Here is an 18,377-nt window from a genome sequence, read left to right as displayed (position 1 = left end):
CTGCAGCAAGGCTAGAGAGGGAGCCCAGGGCAAGAATCAAGTCGTTTGTGACAGTGTTGTCCACCTACTAGACGCTGTGTGAATGTTTGAGTGGAACAAATGACAAGTTATGGAAATAGCAACATTCAGAACGTGGTGGGGGAAAATGGGTTCCAGAAAATCCCATGCACGGGACTTTATAAAACCCTCCTGGCCAATGGCTCCGGCACCGAGTGGGAGCGAGGTGCCTGCTGTTCAGGTCGGGTACTTACCGTCCTCCGTGGGCACGTAGATGTTCAAGTACAGGCAGTCCTCGTTCTGGTCTTGCACGTAGGTCATTAAAGTATCCAGATTGGCAGTGAACCAGATGGGCAGCATGTCGTGCAACAGAGACCGCTCGTCCAGGTGCTGGGGGCACACCGCCGCAAACTGGGTGGCGTTCCGAACGCCGGTCCACGAGGACGGGGGCTCCGGGGGCTGGAACCGCCTTTCTCCAGTGGGCGGTGAGGCGTAGGGGACCCCCAAGTACTGCTCCACGGGACCCAAAATCTCATTGGGCAATGGTGTTCTTAAGCCCCGGATTTTGCCGTAGTTGGTGTTGACCACGGGGTACTGGGCCTGGCTGCCGGTGAGTGTCAACTTGACGGCGAGGGCGGTTATGCACAGGAGGACGTTGGCGTTCCACATGGCGCAGACCGGGGTGAAGAACAGTGGGAGCCATAACAGTCCGCTGGGTCTCGACATGGTTCAGCCACACATCCGCAGGCGTCCGTGGGGTACAGCTCCGAGCAGGCGAGGCCGGGAGAGAGCGGGCTTTGCGGGCAGCAAGACCCAAGAGATGCGAAGGGCTGGTTAGGAAGCCCCTCCGATGGGTGATGGGTCATAGACAGAGCCCAAGGTTAAGAGCAAGCCCGGAGGTTTTCTCGGCAGCCCATGGCCAGACAGCCACCCTCCTTCAGTCCTGGATCTGAATCCCAGCGAGGGCCAGGCTCCGAGGAAGCAGGGACCATCCAACACCTCCCGAAGGCAACAGTTCCTCACAAAAACGCCAAGGCAGAGCGGTCAGCCTAATGGGAGAAAGAAAAAGCAGAGAAGGATAATGAGGTCAAGACACTGGCCACTTTCAGCGTCTGCTGGGTCTTCCGTGCAACGGTCAACATCACGCAAGGAAATTCTGATTCACTGAGGAACAGCATCTCTAAGCAGCAGAGTCTGGCAAGACCGTCACTTGGCTCACGTTGTGCAGTGAGCCCCAGGTGTGAGCCCCAGCCCCTGGGACAAGGCCAGGATTTGGGAAACACGCAAGTCTTTGGTGAACAAACACACCAGTCGCCCAAAGTTATACTCATTACACGGTTAACTACCGACATCTCCCAATCTCATTATGTTTCAAGATGAGCCCATCAGTGAAAAGGGACTCCCAAAACACTGTTTCTCGGATGTTTAAGAAAACTGTCGTGTCCCCTCAAGGTGATAAGAGTGGACCTCAAAAAGTTGTCCAAGACGGGGAAAAGGGAACTGTGCATTCAGACCAAACTGATCAGCTAACACAAAGGGAGCATCACCTAAGGGAAAGGGTGTAGATGCTGGACACTAATCCTCTTTGGGCTACTCAACAGCACACGTCATCGGTGGGCTACATCCACCATCACCCTGAATCTCAGCTTCCTTGTGAGGAAAACGGAACAAGATGGTGCATTTCAAGTACGTGCCGTAGTGCTTGTCACATCAAGACATCATTCATCATTTAAAAAGTGTGGCTACAGCTATCCTGATTTCCACGTAAAGCACTGCATGCCTTGCAGGGTAAACCCTGCAGCCCTATTTGAGAAGCAAATGGTCCATTTCAGGGATCTCCCTGTTGAGTCTGGGAGGAGTCACCTTCCAAGGAGCGACCCCCTCGATGTGTCTCAGGGTGGATCATATGACAGTTCCACCTAGACCAACCGCTGCTCGCATGGCATTACAGAACGCCCTGCAAGAGTGCAGAGCATTGCAGATAATGCACCGGGGATAGAAAATACGGCATGCGGTGTTGCAAGGACTATACGTTTAAATACAGCATTCTTCAACCTCACCCAAATTAGACCAATGTGTCTGTAAGGACACTGTGGGTTATTCACAGCATTGCTGGACCTGAATATGATCATGCACTTCATTTAAGTCAACAATTGAGCAGACTAAGTCATTCAGATAATTTTTTTCTTAAATGAAACCTATCTAAGCTGGCTCTCTTGAGGTATAATGTCTCTGGGGAAATTTCCGAAATCCCTGACATTCTGGGCCACGTTCACCAGAGCGGAATGAAAATGCACTGAAAATCTGGATGGGAGCATTGAAAGTAGAAATTAGCATCACACCCCACGGCTCATTTATGTTTTGCTTCTTTCTTTGAATTCGACTGTAGACAACATTTGGATTCCCGCCACGCCGCGATCCAATTCCTGGATAACTTACAGACGAGACAAGAACACAAACGAGGTGATGACACGTTTGCAATCCTCCGTTTTCCTGAAAGCCCTTCTCAAGCCTTCCTCATGGTAAGAGGAGATGCCAGTGATCTCTGATTCTCACGAACCTCGGTCCCTCAGCGCTCCATCTGTGGGCTGAGGGGACCGAGGTGACCTCCCTGGGCTTTCAATCAATGCCCCATCATGCCATCTTCATGGGGCTGTGGAGAGTCAGGAGTGAGGCAATATGAGAAGGGGTAGGGCGGAGCAAATGCCTACTCAACACATGCGCGATGCTGGGATTTTGAACACAGACCTGCTCACAAGACCCCCAGGGAACAGAGACAAAAATGCACTGAAGTCAGCCCCGCACCGGCATCGAGCAGGCATGGTGCAGGGCATTTAAATTCTTTGAGCCTCCCCTCTTCACTGATGAGTTTCTCTTTGGGGATTCCCTGAGTTCGTCCACCCAAGGCATCACACAGTCCCCGGAATGAAGAGTCCCATAAAGGTAGAATGAATCTGTCCCAGGACTCGACAGTGTCAACTTCTTGGGGACATCTGGCCCACAGCATCCTTTCTCCAGCTCCACAGGGATGAGAGCTCCTGCCTGTCCCCTGTGCGTTACGACTGAGCAAGTGGGGTCACACCCAGACTTCATGCTCCAGGTGTATGATCAACTCTCTCTGTCTAAACCGACCTGTCCACAAGGTTCTGAGGGCCAGAGAGAGAGCAGGAAGCAGCTGGACCTAAGAGGAGGAGGTCAGCTGGGCACTCGCTATGTTCAGGTTAGGCATTCAAAAGAATCATACCTTCTGGGCCATCTGAATTATTTCCATTTTTGGAATTTGGCAGTTTGCACAAATGGAATACAACCACCTTCCATCATGGTTTGTCACAGTCAGCACTGTTGACACTGGGGACACACAGTTCTCTGTGGTGGGGCCGTGCTGAACCCTGTAGGGCGGTTAGCATCACCGTGGGCTCTACCCACTAGTGGCCAGTAGCATCCCCCGTCTCGGTTGTAACAATGTCTCCAGACACTGCTAAATGACTCTTGGGGGCAAAATCATCTCAAGGAAAGAAACACTGGTCTAAATCTTCAAATACGGGAATATGGCGGCCATATAAACAATGAACCGTCAGTAGGTCCATTTGAAAACTACGATCAGAGGCATTAAATATGTATTTGTGTGTGTGAATATAGTGGATGTGTGTGTCCCATATTTGGCAACTTTAAAGGTTTTAGCTCTACAAGCAATCAAGATTTTTGAAATAAACCTATTAAACACACATCATCATCGTCATTTAAAAATCACGGTAAATTTAACCAACCAATAAATGTGGGACAAAAAGATAAAAGAGCTTCAAGGTAAACTTCACATACTGAAAAAGATTTCACAAGGAGTGAAATGCTGTTATATCTACACATAGTATGTAGATATGTAATATATATGATACATTATACATATAGGTATATGTTATATATTTTTCCATAATATGAATATATGTATTTTAAATTTTTTCCCCAAATAAAAAGGAGATACTGAAAAGGGAATTCATTGAATACACACAATTGGGGACTTAGGAAGGACTTCATAGCATGTTTTTTTTTTCTGCAGAAGTTATACTAATAGTAATATCTCAGAGTGCCATTTCAACTTGATTTATACCTTGACTGGGTATCTTAGAATGATTCCCTGCAAGACAGTCATTCTTGGACCCTACATTGGCCAGAGAAGTAAAGCCTGTCTGTCCCCTTAGTCATAGGTGCATCCAGATGGCCAATAGGCACATGAAAGGATGCTCAACATTGCTCATTATCAGAGAAATGCAAATCAAAACTACCATGAGGTATCACCTCACACCAGTCAGAATGGCCGTCATTCAAAAATCCACAAATGACAAATGCTGGAGAGGCTGTGGAGAAAAGGGAGCCCTCCTACACTGCCGGTGGGAATGCAGTTTGGTGCAGCTATTATGGAAAACTGTGAAGGTTTCTTAAAAAGCTAAAATGAGAGCTACCACATAATCCAGCAGTCCCACTCCTGGCCATATATCTGGACAAAACCCTAATTCAAAAAGACACCTGCACCCCAATGTTCATAGCAGCACTAGTTACAATAGCCAAGTCATGGAAACAACCTAAATGTCCATTGACAGTTGACAGGATAAAGAAGATGTGGTATACTTATACAATGGAATACTACTCAGCCATAAAAAAGAGTAAGACCATGCCATTTGCAGCAACATGGATGGACTTGGAGATGGTCATACTGAGTGAACTAAGTCAGACAGAGAAAGATAAATCTTACATAATATCACTTATATGTGGAATCTAAAAAAATAATAAAAAATGAACTTATTTACAAAGCAGTTACAGACTCACAGACATAGAAAACAAACTTATGGTTACCAAAAGGGAAGTAGGGGGAGGGATAAATTAAGAGTATGGGATAAGCAGATCCACACTACTAGATATAAAATAGATAAAGTCCTATAGTAATATAGTACAGGGAACTGTAAACAATATCTTGCAATAACCTATAATGGAAAAGAATCTGAAAAATAGTATCTATATCTGAATATGTGTATATATACCTGAATCATTTTGCTGTACAGCAAAAACTAACGCAACACTGTAAATCAGCTATACTTCAATTAAAAAAACTTTGTCACAGGTCACAAAGATCACTATTCTAGGATATGGGGACATGGTTGGAGAAGACACAGTTTCTGCTCATAGGAGATTACACGCTCATGAAAGTATCCCCTGGGGGGGAAAAAAAACAAAACGAAAGGGATCTTTCGCAAGAAAGTACAAAGAAACAGGGGAGAGTGAATAAATAAGTAAAAAGTAGTTTTATGAACTAAAAAATAACAGAGATTGTGAGCCATCACAGGCTAAATGTCTGCGAACACTTGAGTCATTTCTGAGCACAGTACTTAATGTAGTGGGTAAACGATACCCTCTATGCTTTAAGAAAACACAATAATGTAGTGAATTCTCATAAACAATGCCATTCAGGAAAAAGAAAAGTAACCCCGAGAGTGGTGCTTTTCACCTTTTTCATCACGTGCAGATCCAAAGCAAGCACAAGGATTGGCATGTATGAAAAAGCTCATTAAATGCTGGATTTTCTGTGTCTAAGTAAACTGTTACCAAATGTGATCTCCAAATCTACATCAAACGACTTGCAAATACCTCCAGGGTTTGTGCGGACCTCTCTCAGCAAACTCAGCCACAGATCATCACGGTCACGCTGCCACATCTTCAAGACGTCTTGTGACGCTCTGAAAAATCTCATTTCTGAGCTCCTCAAACCACCTCCATCCATATGTCTGTTCAATATCTCAACCACGGGTGAGCATCATTTATCTAATTATTGGGGCTAGATTCAAAGCCATCTTTGGTGGCTCCCCTTCCAAGATCCCACACACAGTTAAGTCCTCAAATCTGCCGGGGGTCTTCACACAGGGACAAGAGACGTGACCTCACCGGTTATCAGTGAAACAGAGGAGAGATCACAAGGGGTCAGCGAAAATACTGAAGACCGATGGCAGAAAGTGTCAAGCAAGGATGTGGAAGAGTTCCCATGCCACGCTGGTGAGAATTAGGGGCACCTCACGGGAGAAAAAAATGTGTGTTCTGTAGGAAAGTTGACATGCAAAAGACTTCAGTGTGCCCACACACACAATATATATATATATAGTCTTTATCTTTCCTACAGACCTTCTTGAATATTCGTGTCAGGAGACATGCACAGAAATTTCCATTTGCAGCCATGGTCTTAATCGCAAAATAATTGGAATAACCCAGACGTCCACTAAGAGGTGAAGTGTTGGCTAGTAAAACAGAACATTACATACCCGTGAAAAATGAATAAAACACCAGATACGAGCTAAAATGGATAAATCCCCCAAATCAAAAGCCAGTCACAGAAGAATACATAGGGTGTGATGCTACTTGCGTAAGACTACATAAAACCAAACAATCCAGTGCTTAGCGCTGCACTGGTGCTCAAATATAAAAGTAGCGAGGGCATTGTTAAAACCAAGTTCTTGGATCGAGAACTACTATCCCATAGTCACTCACATGGATGTACAAAGATATTGGTAATGTTGTTTCATAGTCCAGCAGTAGGTGTATTTGCTTAATTTATATACCTATATATGTATTTAGATGTTTATCCATATAGTGAATGTTTTCTGAAGATGATTACCTTACAGTGCCAATTTTAGTCAAGAGATGCTTGTCTGCATAGGTTGTCTTCCACAATTTTATCTTCCCAAGCACTTTAAAAATATAGCCAAGTTGAAATGACAATCTCCAGGTCCATCCATGTTGCTGCAAGTGGTTTTGTTTTATTCTTTCTTATGGCTGCGTAGTTTTCCACTGTATGTGTGTATGTATGTGTGTATATATACCACAACTAATTCGTTGTCATACTAAGTGAAGCCAGCCAGAAAGAGGAAGAAAAACACTATATGACATCACTAATATGTGGAACCTAAAAAAATGAGACAAAATGAACTTATTTACAAAACAGAAACAGACTCACAGACACAGAAACAAACTTGTTGTTACCAGAGGGAAACGGTAGGAGGGGGTGGAGGGATAAATTCGGAGTTTGGGATTTGCAGGTACGAACTATATAAATATACAAAATAAATAAACAGCAAGGGCCTACTGTAGAGCACAGGGAACTATATTCAATATCTTGTCTATATTGAAAAAGAATATGAAAAGGAATGTATGTCTGTGTATAACTGAGCCACAACGCTGTACACCAGAAATTAACACATTTAAACCAACGATACTTCAATAAAAAAACAACTTTTAAGTAAAAAAAAAAACTATCTTAAATTCTAAATTAAAATGCTTTGAATTTCAAAAGTGAAGGAAAAATGATAAACGCCAAGGTTCCATCACAAGCCTACGCAGTGGACCATCCGCCCGCACCATGCATAAAAAGCAGCACTTGCCCACAGCATCGCTAAAACAGAGTCTCGTCACCTATGAGCACTGCTCCCTCGGTCACCAATTAGCCAGGCGACCTTCGGCACATCACTTAGCGCCCAGAGCGTCCACTCCTTGGTCCGCACCACGAAGGTGCAGATGAAGTGACCTCTTCAGCTGCCTTCAGCAGAAGGATCCTCTGGAACCACAGGTTGTTACCCTCAAAACTGAGGGTGCATGAAACACAGAAGCGGGTGGAACGGCCGGTTGTCCAGGGAAGCGGGAAGCCACGACACCGACACCAAGGGACGCGGCCAGACTTGCGGTATCAGAAGCAGATGAAACAGGCTTCCAGCCCTCTTCTTAAAAAATGCATTTCTCAGCACCACAGAACGTCTATTAGCAAGATAAGACTGTCACCAGATGTTCATTCAGCTCAATCCTACACCAAGACTCGGAACGAGTATTCCTTCTCTTCTCCCCAATATTCATGAATTCCCTGTACTCAGTGTACGTATCTGGGAGGCAGCGTGGGGCGGTGGTTAGGAGCACGCCTTCCGGACGTGGGCTCCTAGATTTAAACCCTGGCTGTAACTTTAACGACACAGGCAACCACAGTGAAGGGTGTGAACCATCGATGCCTCCCTACCCTTCACTATCAGATGCGCACAGTATAGGATGCAACTCACGAACATCATTGCGGGTAGACGCGTGGGGCTGTACACGTTTGCGTGAATGTATACACAGAAAGGTTTATACGTCTGTAAACACACATAGGCATACGTGTGGCTGTATAAACATGTACCTAAAAATTTACAGCAAGAAGTGTTCCCCAAAGAAATGACAGCTAATTACAACTCCTTACTGAAGCCCTACTCAGCGCTTCCGCTGTGAGGGCCACTTTGAGAAACAAGAAGATACACCAATCCAGCTCCCATCTGAATAGAGCATGCATGACACTCGAAGAGAGAAAGCTTCTATTTAAATTACTATAATCAAGCAAGTGCGGGCTCCGTTTGTGCCCATCCCTTCCTCTGGTGGGACTGCGGGACCGACCTGGGGCTCACGCAGGATGGAACTTGGGATGGAAATGTCCAAGAGAGGCGTTTAAAACATGAGAGATCTAGAGAGAGCTGGGCCAGGGAGGTTCTGTAAGGCAGTCCCGGAGGAGTTAAGCAGTGAAATTCAAGACGGTGAACGCAAGCCGACCAAGATTTACAGGGAAATACCGCACCGGGAGGAACGCACATGATGTCAGAGTGAATGCCTCCACGTTCAAATTCACCGCGAGACTCTGAGCAATCTAAGGGCAGGGATCAGAGATGATTAAGACTTGGGAAAGACAGGGAGCTCAGCAAAGAGTCATTCAATTAAAAGGAAGAGACAAGGCGCAGAAGGAAGCCTGAAGGACCCTGGGACAAGAAAGGCAGAGAAACGCCAAGGTCGGGTTTCACCACGCCGTCCTTAGCTCACCGCCTGTGGGGACCCCAGCAGCAACTGCATTCATATTCCCAACTGGATCAGGACCCAGCCCCCGTGATTTCATAATAAACAGAACGTGTCTTGGGTTTGCTCTATGACACAGAAATACAAAGTGTTCACGGCTTTGGCATCTTACCAGTTTCAGCCAATTTCAACAAAACCTAAGTGTTTTTTAAAAGGGTTCAGATCCAGTTCTGACGATTCATCTGAAAGTAAAGGAAGGAACCCCCGGTGCCAGGCAGCCTTATCACTCGTCACTATCAAAGGCTTTCCCAGAGCTGGAAAACTTACGTAGGAATAATCCTGATCCCAAAAGGACATATTTTAAGACAGAGGAAGTTGAGTGAGTTCTCCCGCCAAGAACTACCACCTTGAGTCAAACAGGAGGAGGTCCATTGCTAAACACCACGGTTTGACCTGGAGTGAGTACGTTAGAGGTGGCGGGACCTCCCCCAGTCTGAGGGTGGGTCTGCAGATCGACGGCCAAACACTCGGACACTCTGGGGGTTAACGTGCACAAGAAGAGCCGAGTTCGCCCAAAGGAGAGGTGAGAGTCAAGCACCATCGTGAAGGATGATGATTAAGAGCATCTCTGTGGGTCTTGAGGAAGCGGCGTTGAAACGGCTGTTCACGGCCTGTCCTGATGAACTGGACAATGTCCCCAGATGGAGAGTGTGCTCAAGACATTTCTGGGGACACCGCCGGCGACTCAAGGACCGGCCCCGCTTCACACAGCCCCAGCTGCAGTGCCCCACGTTCTCCCTGAAGTGTGTATCCTGTTTGCCTAAAGGACACTTCATCCTGCAGGGAAGGCTGTTCCAACTCAGAGGGAAGACGCTGTGTGTGTGAAACGTCTATTTTCAGGGCGACAGTCGCTCGGGCAGTCCCAGCTCTTTCCTCCTGTGTGTCTGACGGTGTAGACGCGCTTGAAGCGGGGAGGGATGTGCCTATGCGTGGCAGGCCTCCGGGTGACTCAATGATCCTTTTCCTCCACATTGGACTCGCTGAGCAGGACTGCGTCCACGCACCCGGAAAAGGCAGGAACTGCCTTCAGACTTGGCCGCCACCATCTCCACCCAATTCCCCAGAACCTCTCCTCTGCGCTCCTCAAACAGGAACATGTAACATGTGAAAACTGTCTCTTTCGCAGGGGCTGAGACCCTCCAGAGAGGCTTCCCATCTTCGGATCGGACATTACCTTGAGTTGAGACCTTCCGTCTCCAGGACTTGCCCGGGTCTTCCAAGATGTGGAACACACGCATGAACACCTTGGTGTCTCACGTTGGCGTGGGAACGGAGAAGAGGCAGCAAGAAAAGAGGTGCAGGGGAAGGTAAGGCTCATGAAAGAAGGAAGAAAAAGACGCTTGGAGTCAAGAGACGGAGTCAGGGTTAAGACAAGACTCAAAGGCACCTTCATGTCAATCTACGTCCGAAGTCTTGCAACCATTGTAACCAACTAAAATTCATTTAAGAGAAATGCAAACACCGTAAATAACATTGAACACTAATTGTTCCTGACACGTTCACATTTTTTAAACAAAAGTGGCAGGGAGATTCTAACCTACCAGAGTCCTCACTTTTTTTTTTTTTTTTTTTTTTGGACACACACACACCAAGGTTCTCACACACCACCCGCTCTGCTGGAAACGAATCACTCTCCCATCCCCCAGCTCTGGCAAAATTCCCAACTACACCCCCCAGGTTTTAAAAAGAAAAGCCAGAGGAAATAAATGTTAAAATCCTTTCCTCCACCCAGTTCCAAATGCAGGGTTTCTCGACCCAGGGTCCGCGATCCGGACTCCCACCCAGGTGCCCTGGAATGGGAACCACGGGTTTATAAACTGGAAGAAACAAGAGAAATCGCGCGTTTGTTTTGTGCACTGAAATGTAGTGTTTGCTTCAGTTATGAATGTAGGTGTAACACACACACACACCAAGTATGTGTGGTTAAGATCCCTTTTATTGCCAAAGTATTGACCCCACCAGCATCTCCACCTGCCCTGACCTGTTGGATTGAGCAAAAGTTATAGAGATAATTTAAGGCTTATATAGGCTTCCTGCTGGTGGATGTGGTGCACGGGGCCGAGTGAACAAAGACAACGTATTTCACTATGTTGTAACAAAGCTTTTCGGGCTCTTCTGTCCTCTCTTTGGGAGACCTGCCCTCGGCGATAAGCGCTCCGTGCGAATGACTGACACTCAGGCGCCTCCATCCTGGGGAGGTCTTACTTTGCCCCGGTCATTTCCCCCCAGGTCTGGCAAGTCTCCCTGGACATCCCTCCCCACTCACCTTTGGGGGAAACTGCCATCAGCCCAGCGTGGCTTCTCTAGCGGCCAAATGTATGCCCACCACACGTGACTAATGGGAACACCGAAGCCAGGAATTAAGCCTGTCTACACCACGTGCATGTGCATGTGCGTAGGGATAAACTCCAGGGCCAGGGCACCCCCCCCCCCCCACCAACCTCTGGAATGATTCCAGCCAAGACATGGTCCTTCTCTCTCGGAACCAAAGCCACTTAAATTTAAAACGTCAGACTTGAACAGAGAGGAACAGTGAACGCTGCCGTGTCTTTCTAATCACAGATGGGATGTGAATTTCCACTTGAAGCACCGCAAAGGGACGGAGGGAGGCCAAGTCGGGAGGAGGAACGTTAGTTAAGTCGCCGTCGGATGCTCTGCACCCGGACAGAGTGTCTGCTGGTGAAAGCCACAGAGAATGGCAGGCACGAACAGACTGGACGGAGGCTTGCCTAACCCCACCGTCTCGCCACTCCTGTCCCTGCCCGGTCTCCACGCTCCTTGTCTAAGACAAAGGATGAAGAGAGGCTCAGTGAGACCCAAGCTCCAGCGCGTTTCCGAACAAATGCCAAACCCCCGAAACCCTAAACAGTCAAGGTTGTCTCTTCTGACCCATCACCTGTACAACCTGCCTTCTGCGTCTCGAAACTCCCTCTTGCTTCCCTCAAATACACAGGAGTGAAGTTTTCTGTCTCCCAGTCCTTCTCTCCTCCTGGACAGAGAAGGATATAAAAACGCTGATCTTTTCTTTCCTACCACAGCAATCAGATGCCACCCGGTTTTTCTGCGATTCCTGCGTTCCTTGGCTATTTCCGGGCCTCCTATTAAGAGCCATTCTTTCATCCTGGCCTATCGCTCGGAAGCCAATTAAATCCAATTAAATCGTCTGCCATGGCGGTTCTATTTCCCCCACGTTTAATTACGCTCTAACAAATCTGTTTGTTAGAACTGCATGTTCCTTTCCACCGGCTCACCCCTGACGGCGTCAGTGAGAGGACGTGATACACGCTTATATAAAATCTTGATGTGAAATTGTCATCTGGCAAATTCCCCTTAGTGGAAATGTACCGACTGGGGAGGGGGTTGCGGAGGTGGGTGCCACTGGAAGGCAGAGTTCCTATTCCAGCTTCAAATATGGGAACACCGCAGGCTGACGGCGTCAAAGAGGGTTTAAAACAACCCTGTGGAAAACAGTTTGCCTCTGTTCAGCATGTCCCTTGAATCAATCACGTCATTAGAAAAACACACCTAACTCGGGGCAGCCCAGGTAACTGTCTTCAATGTGTCTTCACAAATAAACTTCAGGTGTGTCGGTGGTGGGGCTGCCTGTGGCAGCTTCCCCGAGACTTTTGCGGACTAGATTAAAATTAGAAGCCTCCTTCCACGGAGGCCCGTTGTGATGTTTAATTTTATTTCACAAATTAAGGAGCTTTTAAAAACACGCTAAAGAACATCGGAAAGGCATTCGCTTTGAGGCTGTTCCAAGAGCAGCATAAGGAAGTCGACACTTTTAAAAAAAAAAGTAAAGACAAATCAGAACACGTGTCGTGAGAGGAGCCCTTTCTCCTGGAAACGGGCTGGTTTTGCAGACGTAGGAAAGGACCTCGAGGCAGGACAGAACACAGGGGAAAAACAGGAGTGAGTTTCAGCGACATCAATCATTTGAGGGAGAGACCCAAGGATCAGATCGTGTCGTAAAGCCAGCCCTGCACGCCAGCTAATGAGTGTGCTTTGCAGAGGATGAAAGCAAGTCTTCAGAAATACACACTCTGGCTTCCCGTCTAATCACACCCAATCTGATGTTTACTGGGTACAAAATGTACAGGAGACACGCAGCCTCCACTGGCTGCAAAAGAGGAAGCTCCCTGTTGAGAACCACTCCGTAATTTACTGTTGAGACAGGCTCAGCCTTCCTCCCCGCAGAAGCTTGAGAAAGGCAAGACTACGGTGAAAGAAAACTTGGCGTCAACACAAGAATCCTTGGCCCCTGGCGAAACCTCGAGAGGCCGGTAATGATGTCCCGGGCCCTTGAGTCCGAGGACCGCACGGAAGGAGCCCTGCAGAATGCACAGAACTCCTCCACTTAAGAGTGCCGCCAGGAAGTGCCAACGGGGAAAATCATACTTAAAGTCAACTTCACATGCGGTTGCAGGAACTGGGGAATGTGGGACAATGAGATCAGAAGGGGCCACCGCTGAACGTGCCCAGTGGGCTTCCCGGAGGTTGGACAAAGGACCGCACAGCCAGAACATTCGGTGACTTCGGTCTCAAACCAACAAACGACAACAGAAACCAGAAAACGGAAAGCTCTTTGAGAGACACAGGAGGTCATTTTTTTACGCCATGACTGCCTTTGTACAAAGAACATCTCAGGTAAGAGAGGAACTTTAAGAAAACAGCTGAGTGATGAGGTTTGCTCAGAGCACATCCTCGTTTTTATCTTTTAAAGGAAAAGCTCCTTACCAAGGTGACGGGGACGCTGGATGCCGTTTTAAAATAAGCAGGAATCTGTGTTCCTGCAGACCCGAGGTTCAGAAAGTCCGCTGGGTGTCGGAGTCCTGGGGGAGAACTGAAAAACAGCCCTGCCCAGGCCGCTCTCCAGACCAAGGCAGCCTGAATCGCGGGGCGAATGAGGCACAACTGCTGCTCCTGATTAAACCCCCCAGGTGCCTCCAACGGGCGGGCAAGTCGGCCGCACGTCAGATCTGGGAACCCATCTTTTTTTTTTTTTTTTCCTTTTACAGAAAAATCCATTTCAACAAAAGAAGACTCACACGGAGTCTTAAAAGCTAAACAACATGGATTACTTAATTGTATTAAATTCCTGCCCCAACGTGCACGCCCCCACCCTGCCGGGACCATGCCTCAGGACACAGACATTTCCAGGTGCCTCAGCTTTGCTTCTCAAAATAGGCTCCATCATAGTTCTAAAAAGTATTTATTTTTTGCTACTTTTTCTGGATAAATCATTTTTAGCTCTTATCTAGAGACAAGCCATGCTATTTACCGCTTCCCTCCGAATCTCCCCAGTGTCGTTACCACACTATTTTGCTTATATCATTTTCCAATACAAACGTTATGGGACCCGTGCAATTAATGATCACTCTTTTTAAAAACTTTTATTCATTTATTTTCAAGTTTTTTGGAGGGGGTAATTAGGTTTGTCTTTTTTTATTTCAGTGGAGGTACTGGGGATTGAACCCAGGACCTTGTGCCTGCTAAGTACACACTCTACCACTGAGCTGTACCCTTCACACACAATGCTCACTCTTTTTTTTTTTTTTCAAGTTTTTTTTGGGGGGGGGTAGGTAATTAGGTTTATTTATTTTTCTTTATTTTAATGGAGGTGCTGGGGACTGAACCCAGGACCTCGTGGATTTTAAGCATGGGCTGTACCACTGAGCTATACCCTCCTCCCCCAGAACTAAAGCTCATCTCCAGGATGATGCCCACGGGGCCAAACACTTCATTTCCTTTGCGCTTAATTTTTTTTTTCCCTTGCTCTCTCCCTCCAGCATCCTTCCCGTCCCAGCCTCCTCCCAGAATTCCTCGGGGACCCAGCTCCTCTGCCTCTCTTCTGTTCAGTCCCTTCTTTTCCTGGAAGCGATGCCTTCCCCCTCATCACGTATTGTGCCACTTATAGGAACACACCACCGCACAGCTCTCGCAGAAAGCAAGCCTGAAAAATACACCTTTGCTGCAGAGCACAGGGAACTATGCTCAATATCTTGTAATGCCCTTTACTGAGACAAATATGAAAATGAATATATGTATCTATGCATGGCTGGGACACTGTGGTGCACACCAGAGACAGACACATGGTAACTGATGGTCCTTCAATTATAAGAAATTTAAATAAAATAAAATAATAAAATACAGCATTTAGCACAATTGAAAAATAAATACATCTTTGGAGACCGTGCATGAGTTTAAAAGCTCTGGATTCTGACCTTACGTGGATACTTTGGTTCAGGATGGGGTTCTAGGTTGGAAATCAGTTTCATTCACAATTTTAAAAGTTTTTCTTTGCCTTTGAATCTTTGGGAAAGATGATGAAGGCCGCCCCCCCACCCCCGTGGTATTCTAAGTCTTGATTATTTGAGCCTTTTCTCTTATTTTAAATTTGCCCTTCCAACCGCCCTGAGGGTCCCAAGCCCTTAGAATCTTCTCCACGCAGCTCTGTCGTGAAACTTCACAGCCGTGTGCTTAGGGGAGTGACTTTCGTTTCTTTCAGATGCTGGCCATCCAATGTGCCACTTACGTCTGGAAGCTGAGAGCTTCAAACGAAGGGAAGAAATTAAAATTATTTATGAGTCTTTCATGCTTCTTGTATTTCACATCATCCTTTGCTGAAACTACTGTGTGGACGATGAATTCCTAGATTGAGACTTAAGGTTAGTTCTTCCCCTCCCCCCACCACCATCTGTCTCTCACCAGGTTTTCTCCGTAGGAAATTTCCTCCTATTTATGTTCTGATCCAATTGTTTAAAAAACATGGCTATTAAGTTCCTTTTTCATAGTATTTTTCACTTTTTAAAAGGATGATTATTTTAGCATATCTCCCACAAATTTGAGTTGGGTTTTTTTTCTTTTCTTTCATGGTTCTAGTAAGTGCTCTGTTGTTTCCTCCAGATAACATTTCTAAATTGTTTGTTTTTTAAGACTCTCTTATGGGAGGCGATCTGAGAATATTGAGGATGGAAAGCTCTCTTTTCTCCTTTAAGAATAAGCTCTGTGTCCAGTCGGCAGTGGCCCTCAGCAGGTGGACTTCTGTGCAGTGAAAAAAACTAACTGATGCAAATGGCTTTCAAATGCTGTTTGTGGAATTCAGTGCCCGTGTTCAGTCTCCCTGTACACAGGAGCCTCCGGTCCCTCTCTACAAGTCTAGTGGCTTCCATGTTGGAGGGAGGGAGGGGACAATGGGAGCCCAGTTGCCGTGCGTAATCCCCTCCTTTTCCAGCCTGGACACTCAGTCCTCTCTCCACCCATCCTGAAGCCCCTGGGTCCTGCCCTCCTGCATGAAATTCCTTCCAAAATCAACATCTTCTATTTCCTGGGGAGTAGACGGAAAAGACAGTACTTTGCCACAAAGGATGGAAATCTATGGTCTAACAGACGTTCAACTGAGCTTAGAGTTTTAAAAGAAGTAAAAAAAAAAAAAAAATAGGGTATTCAGTCCAACCTGGACAAAGACAGATAATAAAATTCTCCCCCATCAAGGAAATATGTTTATTTTTCTTACTCTGAGAAAAATATCACTGCATGTAAAAGGAAGACCTGCATTTAAAATAAATTGCATGTAAATGGCAGGGTGGCAAAGAATTAGGTAGTATTAACAAACCTGTGGATCTAACAACAGAAGCAGACTTGTAGGTACAGAGAACAAATTAGTGGTGACCAGTAGGGGAGATGGGAGGGGGAGGGGAGAGATGGGGGAGGGGATGAAGAGGTCCAAACTCTCAGGTATAAAATGAGACACCAGGATGTACTGCACAACACGGAAAATACAGCCAATATTTTACAGTAACCATAAATGGAATAAAAGCTTTAAAAAATGGGAGTCACTGCACTGTACACCCATGACTGATACAATATCGGACAGCAACAATACTTCAATAAAAAAAAATTAGGTAGAGTTACACCCCGTTGAAGCAGGGTAAATGCGATCCACGAAATAGACCTTCCATCACATGGATTTAAATGCTTCCCAAGTCTTTAATAAATTGCTTCATCTGATATTTTTCATGTACTGTTTCATCGTTTCATTCCACAGATCAAATCCTAAAGCATTTATTTCTGTTTTCTTCATTTTTTTTTACCTGGCAAAGATGCCTCTAATACAGGACAAAAGCAAATTTTAAATAAGTAAGAAAGAGGACTAAAAACAAGGTCCTACTGTCCAGCACAGGGAACTATATTCAATAGCTTGTAATAACCTATAATGGAAAAGAATATATATGTGTATAACTGAATCCCTATGCTGTGCACCAGAAACTAACACAGCATTGTCATCAATTCTACTTCAAAAAAGAAAAAGGAAAAAAAAAAAAAGAAAAAGAAAAAGAAAAAAAAGAAAAAAGAAAGAAAGAAATAGGACTAAAAGTGAAAACTTATACAGAAAAATAAGATGGAACGAGGAATGAGGGTCACGTACACTGAACGCATGACAAAATACATTGGCCAACCTTGAGCTCTAAACTCTCCTCCATTAATTTTCTTTCTTCCATCTTTGTCATCCAATCAATTCTAGATCACAAGCTGTGTCTTCTGATGTCCATTATATTCCTAAAGGGCTCATAATGGCCACGAGTGTTTTTTGAGCCAACCCAGGTGTCTTAAATCAAAACTGGAGTAAAAACCTCATTGACACCCAACACCCAATGGAACCGACTATGCTGGGTCTCCCAACGCACTCTACTTAAAGTCAATGAACATAGTCATACGGTAACTGGGGTGATAACCTAGATGTATGCTCTCCCCAAAATTCAATGCAAATAAAAAAAAAAAAAGGCATGGCCACCACCGTCCGCTGGTGTTTCCTGCACCCCCAAGTCATCTTATGGGAGGTGTTGGTGAAACTAAAATTAACCCTAGGGGCAAAACAGTAACACACAGCCAACCAGTTTCACACTGCGCATCCAGCTTTCCGGGACTGGAGGCTCCTTTGTACAGGGTAAGAAATACAAAGACGACTTTGAAAAGCCCAGGAGAGAAACAAGTAAACACAGTTGCCCACCAAAACAGAACGCCTTTGGTTACCCAAGGGGAAAGGGCAGGGGAGGGATAAATTAGGAGTTTGGGATTAACAGATACACACGACTATCTGTAAAATAGACTTGGGGGACGAGGGTAGAGTTCAGGGGTAGAGCGCGTGTTTAGCGTGCATGAGGTTGTTGGTTCAATCCCCAGCACTTCCACTAAATAAATAAACATATAAACCTAATTACCGCCTCAAAAAAGAAGTATAAAAATTAAAAAAATAGATTAAAAACAAGGTCCTACTGTACAGCACAGGGAACTATATTCAATATCTTGTAATAACTCGTATTGGGAAATAATATGAAAAAGCGTATGTATATACGTGGGTATAACTGAACCCCTTTGCTGTACACCTGAGACTAACACATTGTAAATCAACTTCACTTCAAGAAAAAATTAAATTAAAAAAAACCAAACAGAACACATTACAGCTATTTTGCAGTCAC

The 18,377-nt window shown here is 45.7% G+C and overlaps 1 protein-coding gene across 5 annotated transcripts in view; it reads right to left on the bottom strand.

Moving 5' to 3' along the window:
- The window catches only part of LOC105091671 (neuroligin-4, X-linked), a 302,749-nt gene that overhangs the window by 231,143 nt on the left and 53,229 nt on the right, over positions 1–18,377 (bottom strand). For all 5 annotated transcript variants that reach the window (XM_064482621.1, XM_064482622.1, XM_064482620.1 and 2 more), the window contains one exon: positions 252–1,046. In XM_064482621.1, coding sequence (XP_064338691.1) covers positions 252–723 — 472 coding nt within the window. In that variant the 5' untranslated portion in view covers positions 724–1,046. The remainder of the gene's footprint in view (positions 1–251; positions 1,047–18,377) is intronic.

Source organism: Camelus dromedarius, chromosome X (genome assembly GCF_036321535.1).
Source record: "Camelus dromedarius isolate mCamDro1 chromosome X, mCamDro1.pat, whole genome shotgun sequence".
In the NCBI taxonomy this organism is placed as follows: domain Eukaryota; kingdom Metazoa; phylum Chordata; class Mammalia; order Artiodactyla; family Camelidae; genus Camelus; species Camelus dromedarius.
Note: the sequence above shows the minus strand (reverse complement) of the source record. Positions and strands in the feature narration are given on the sequence as shown.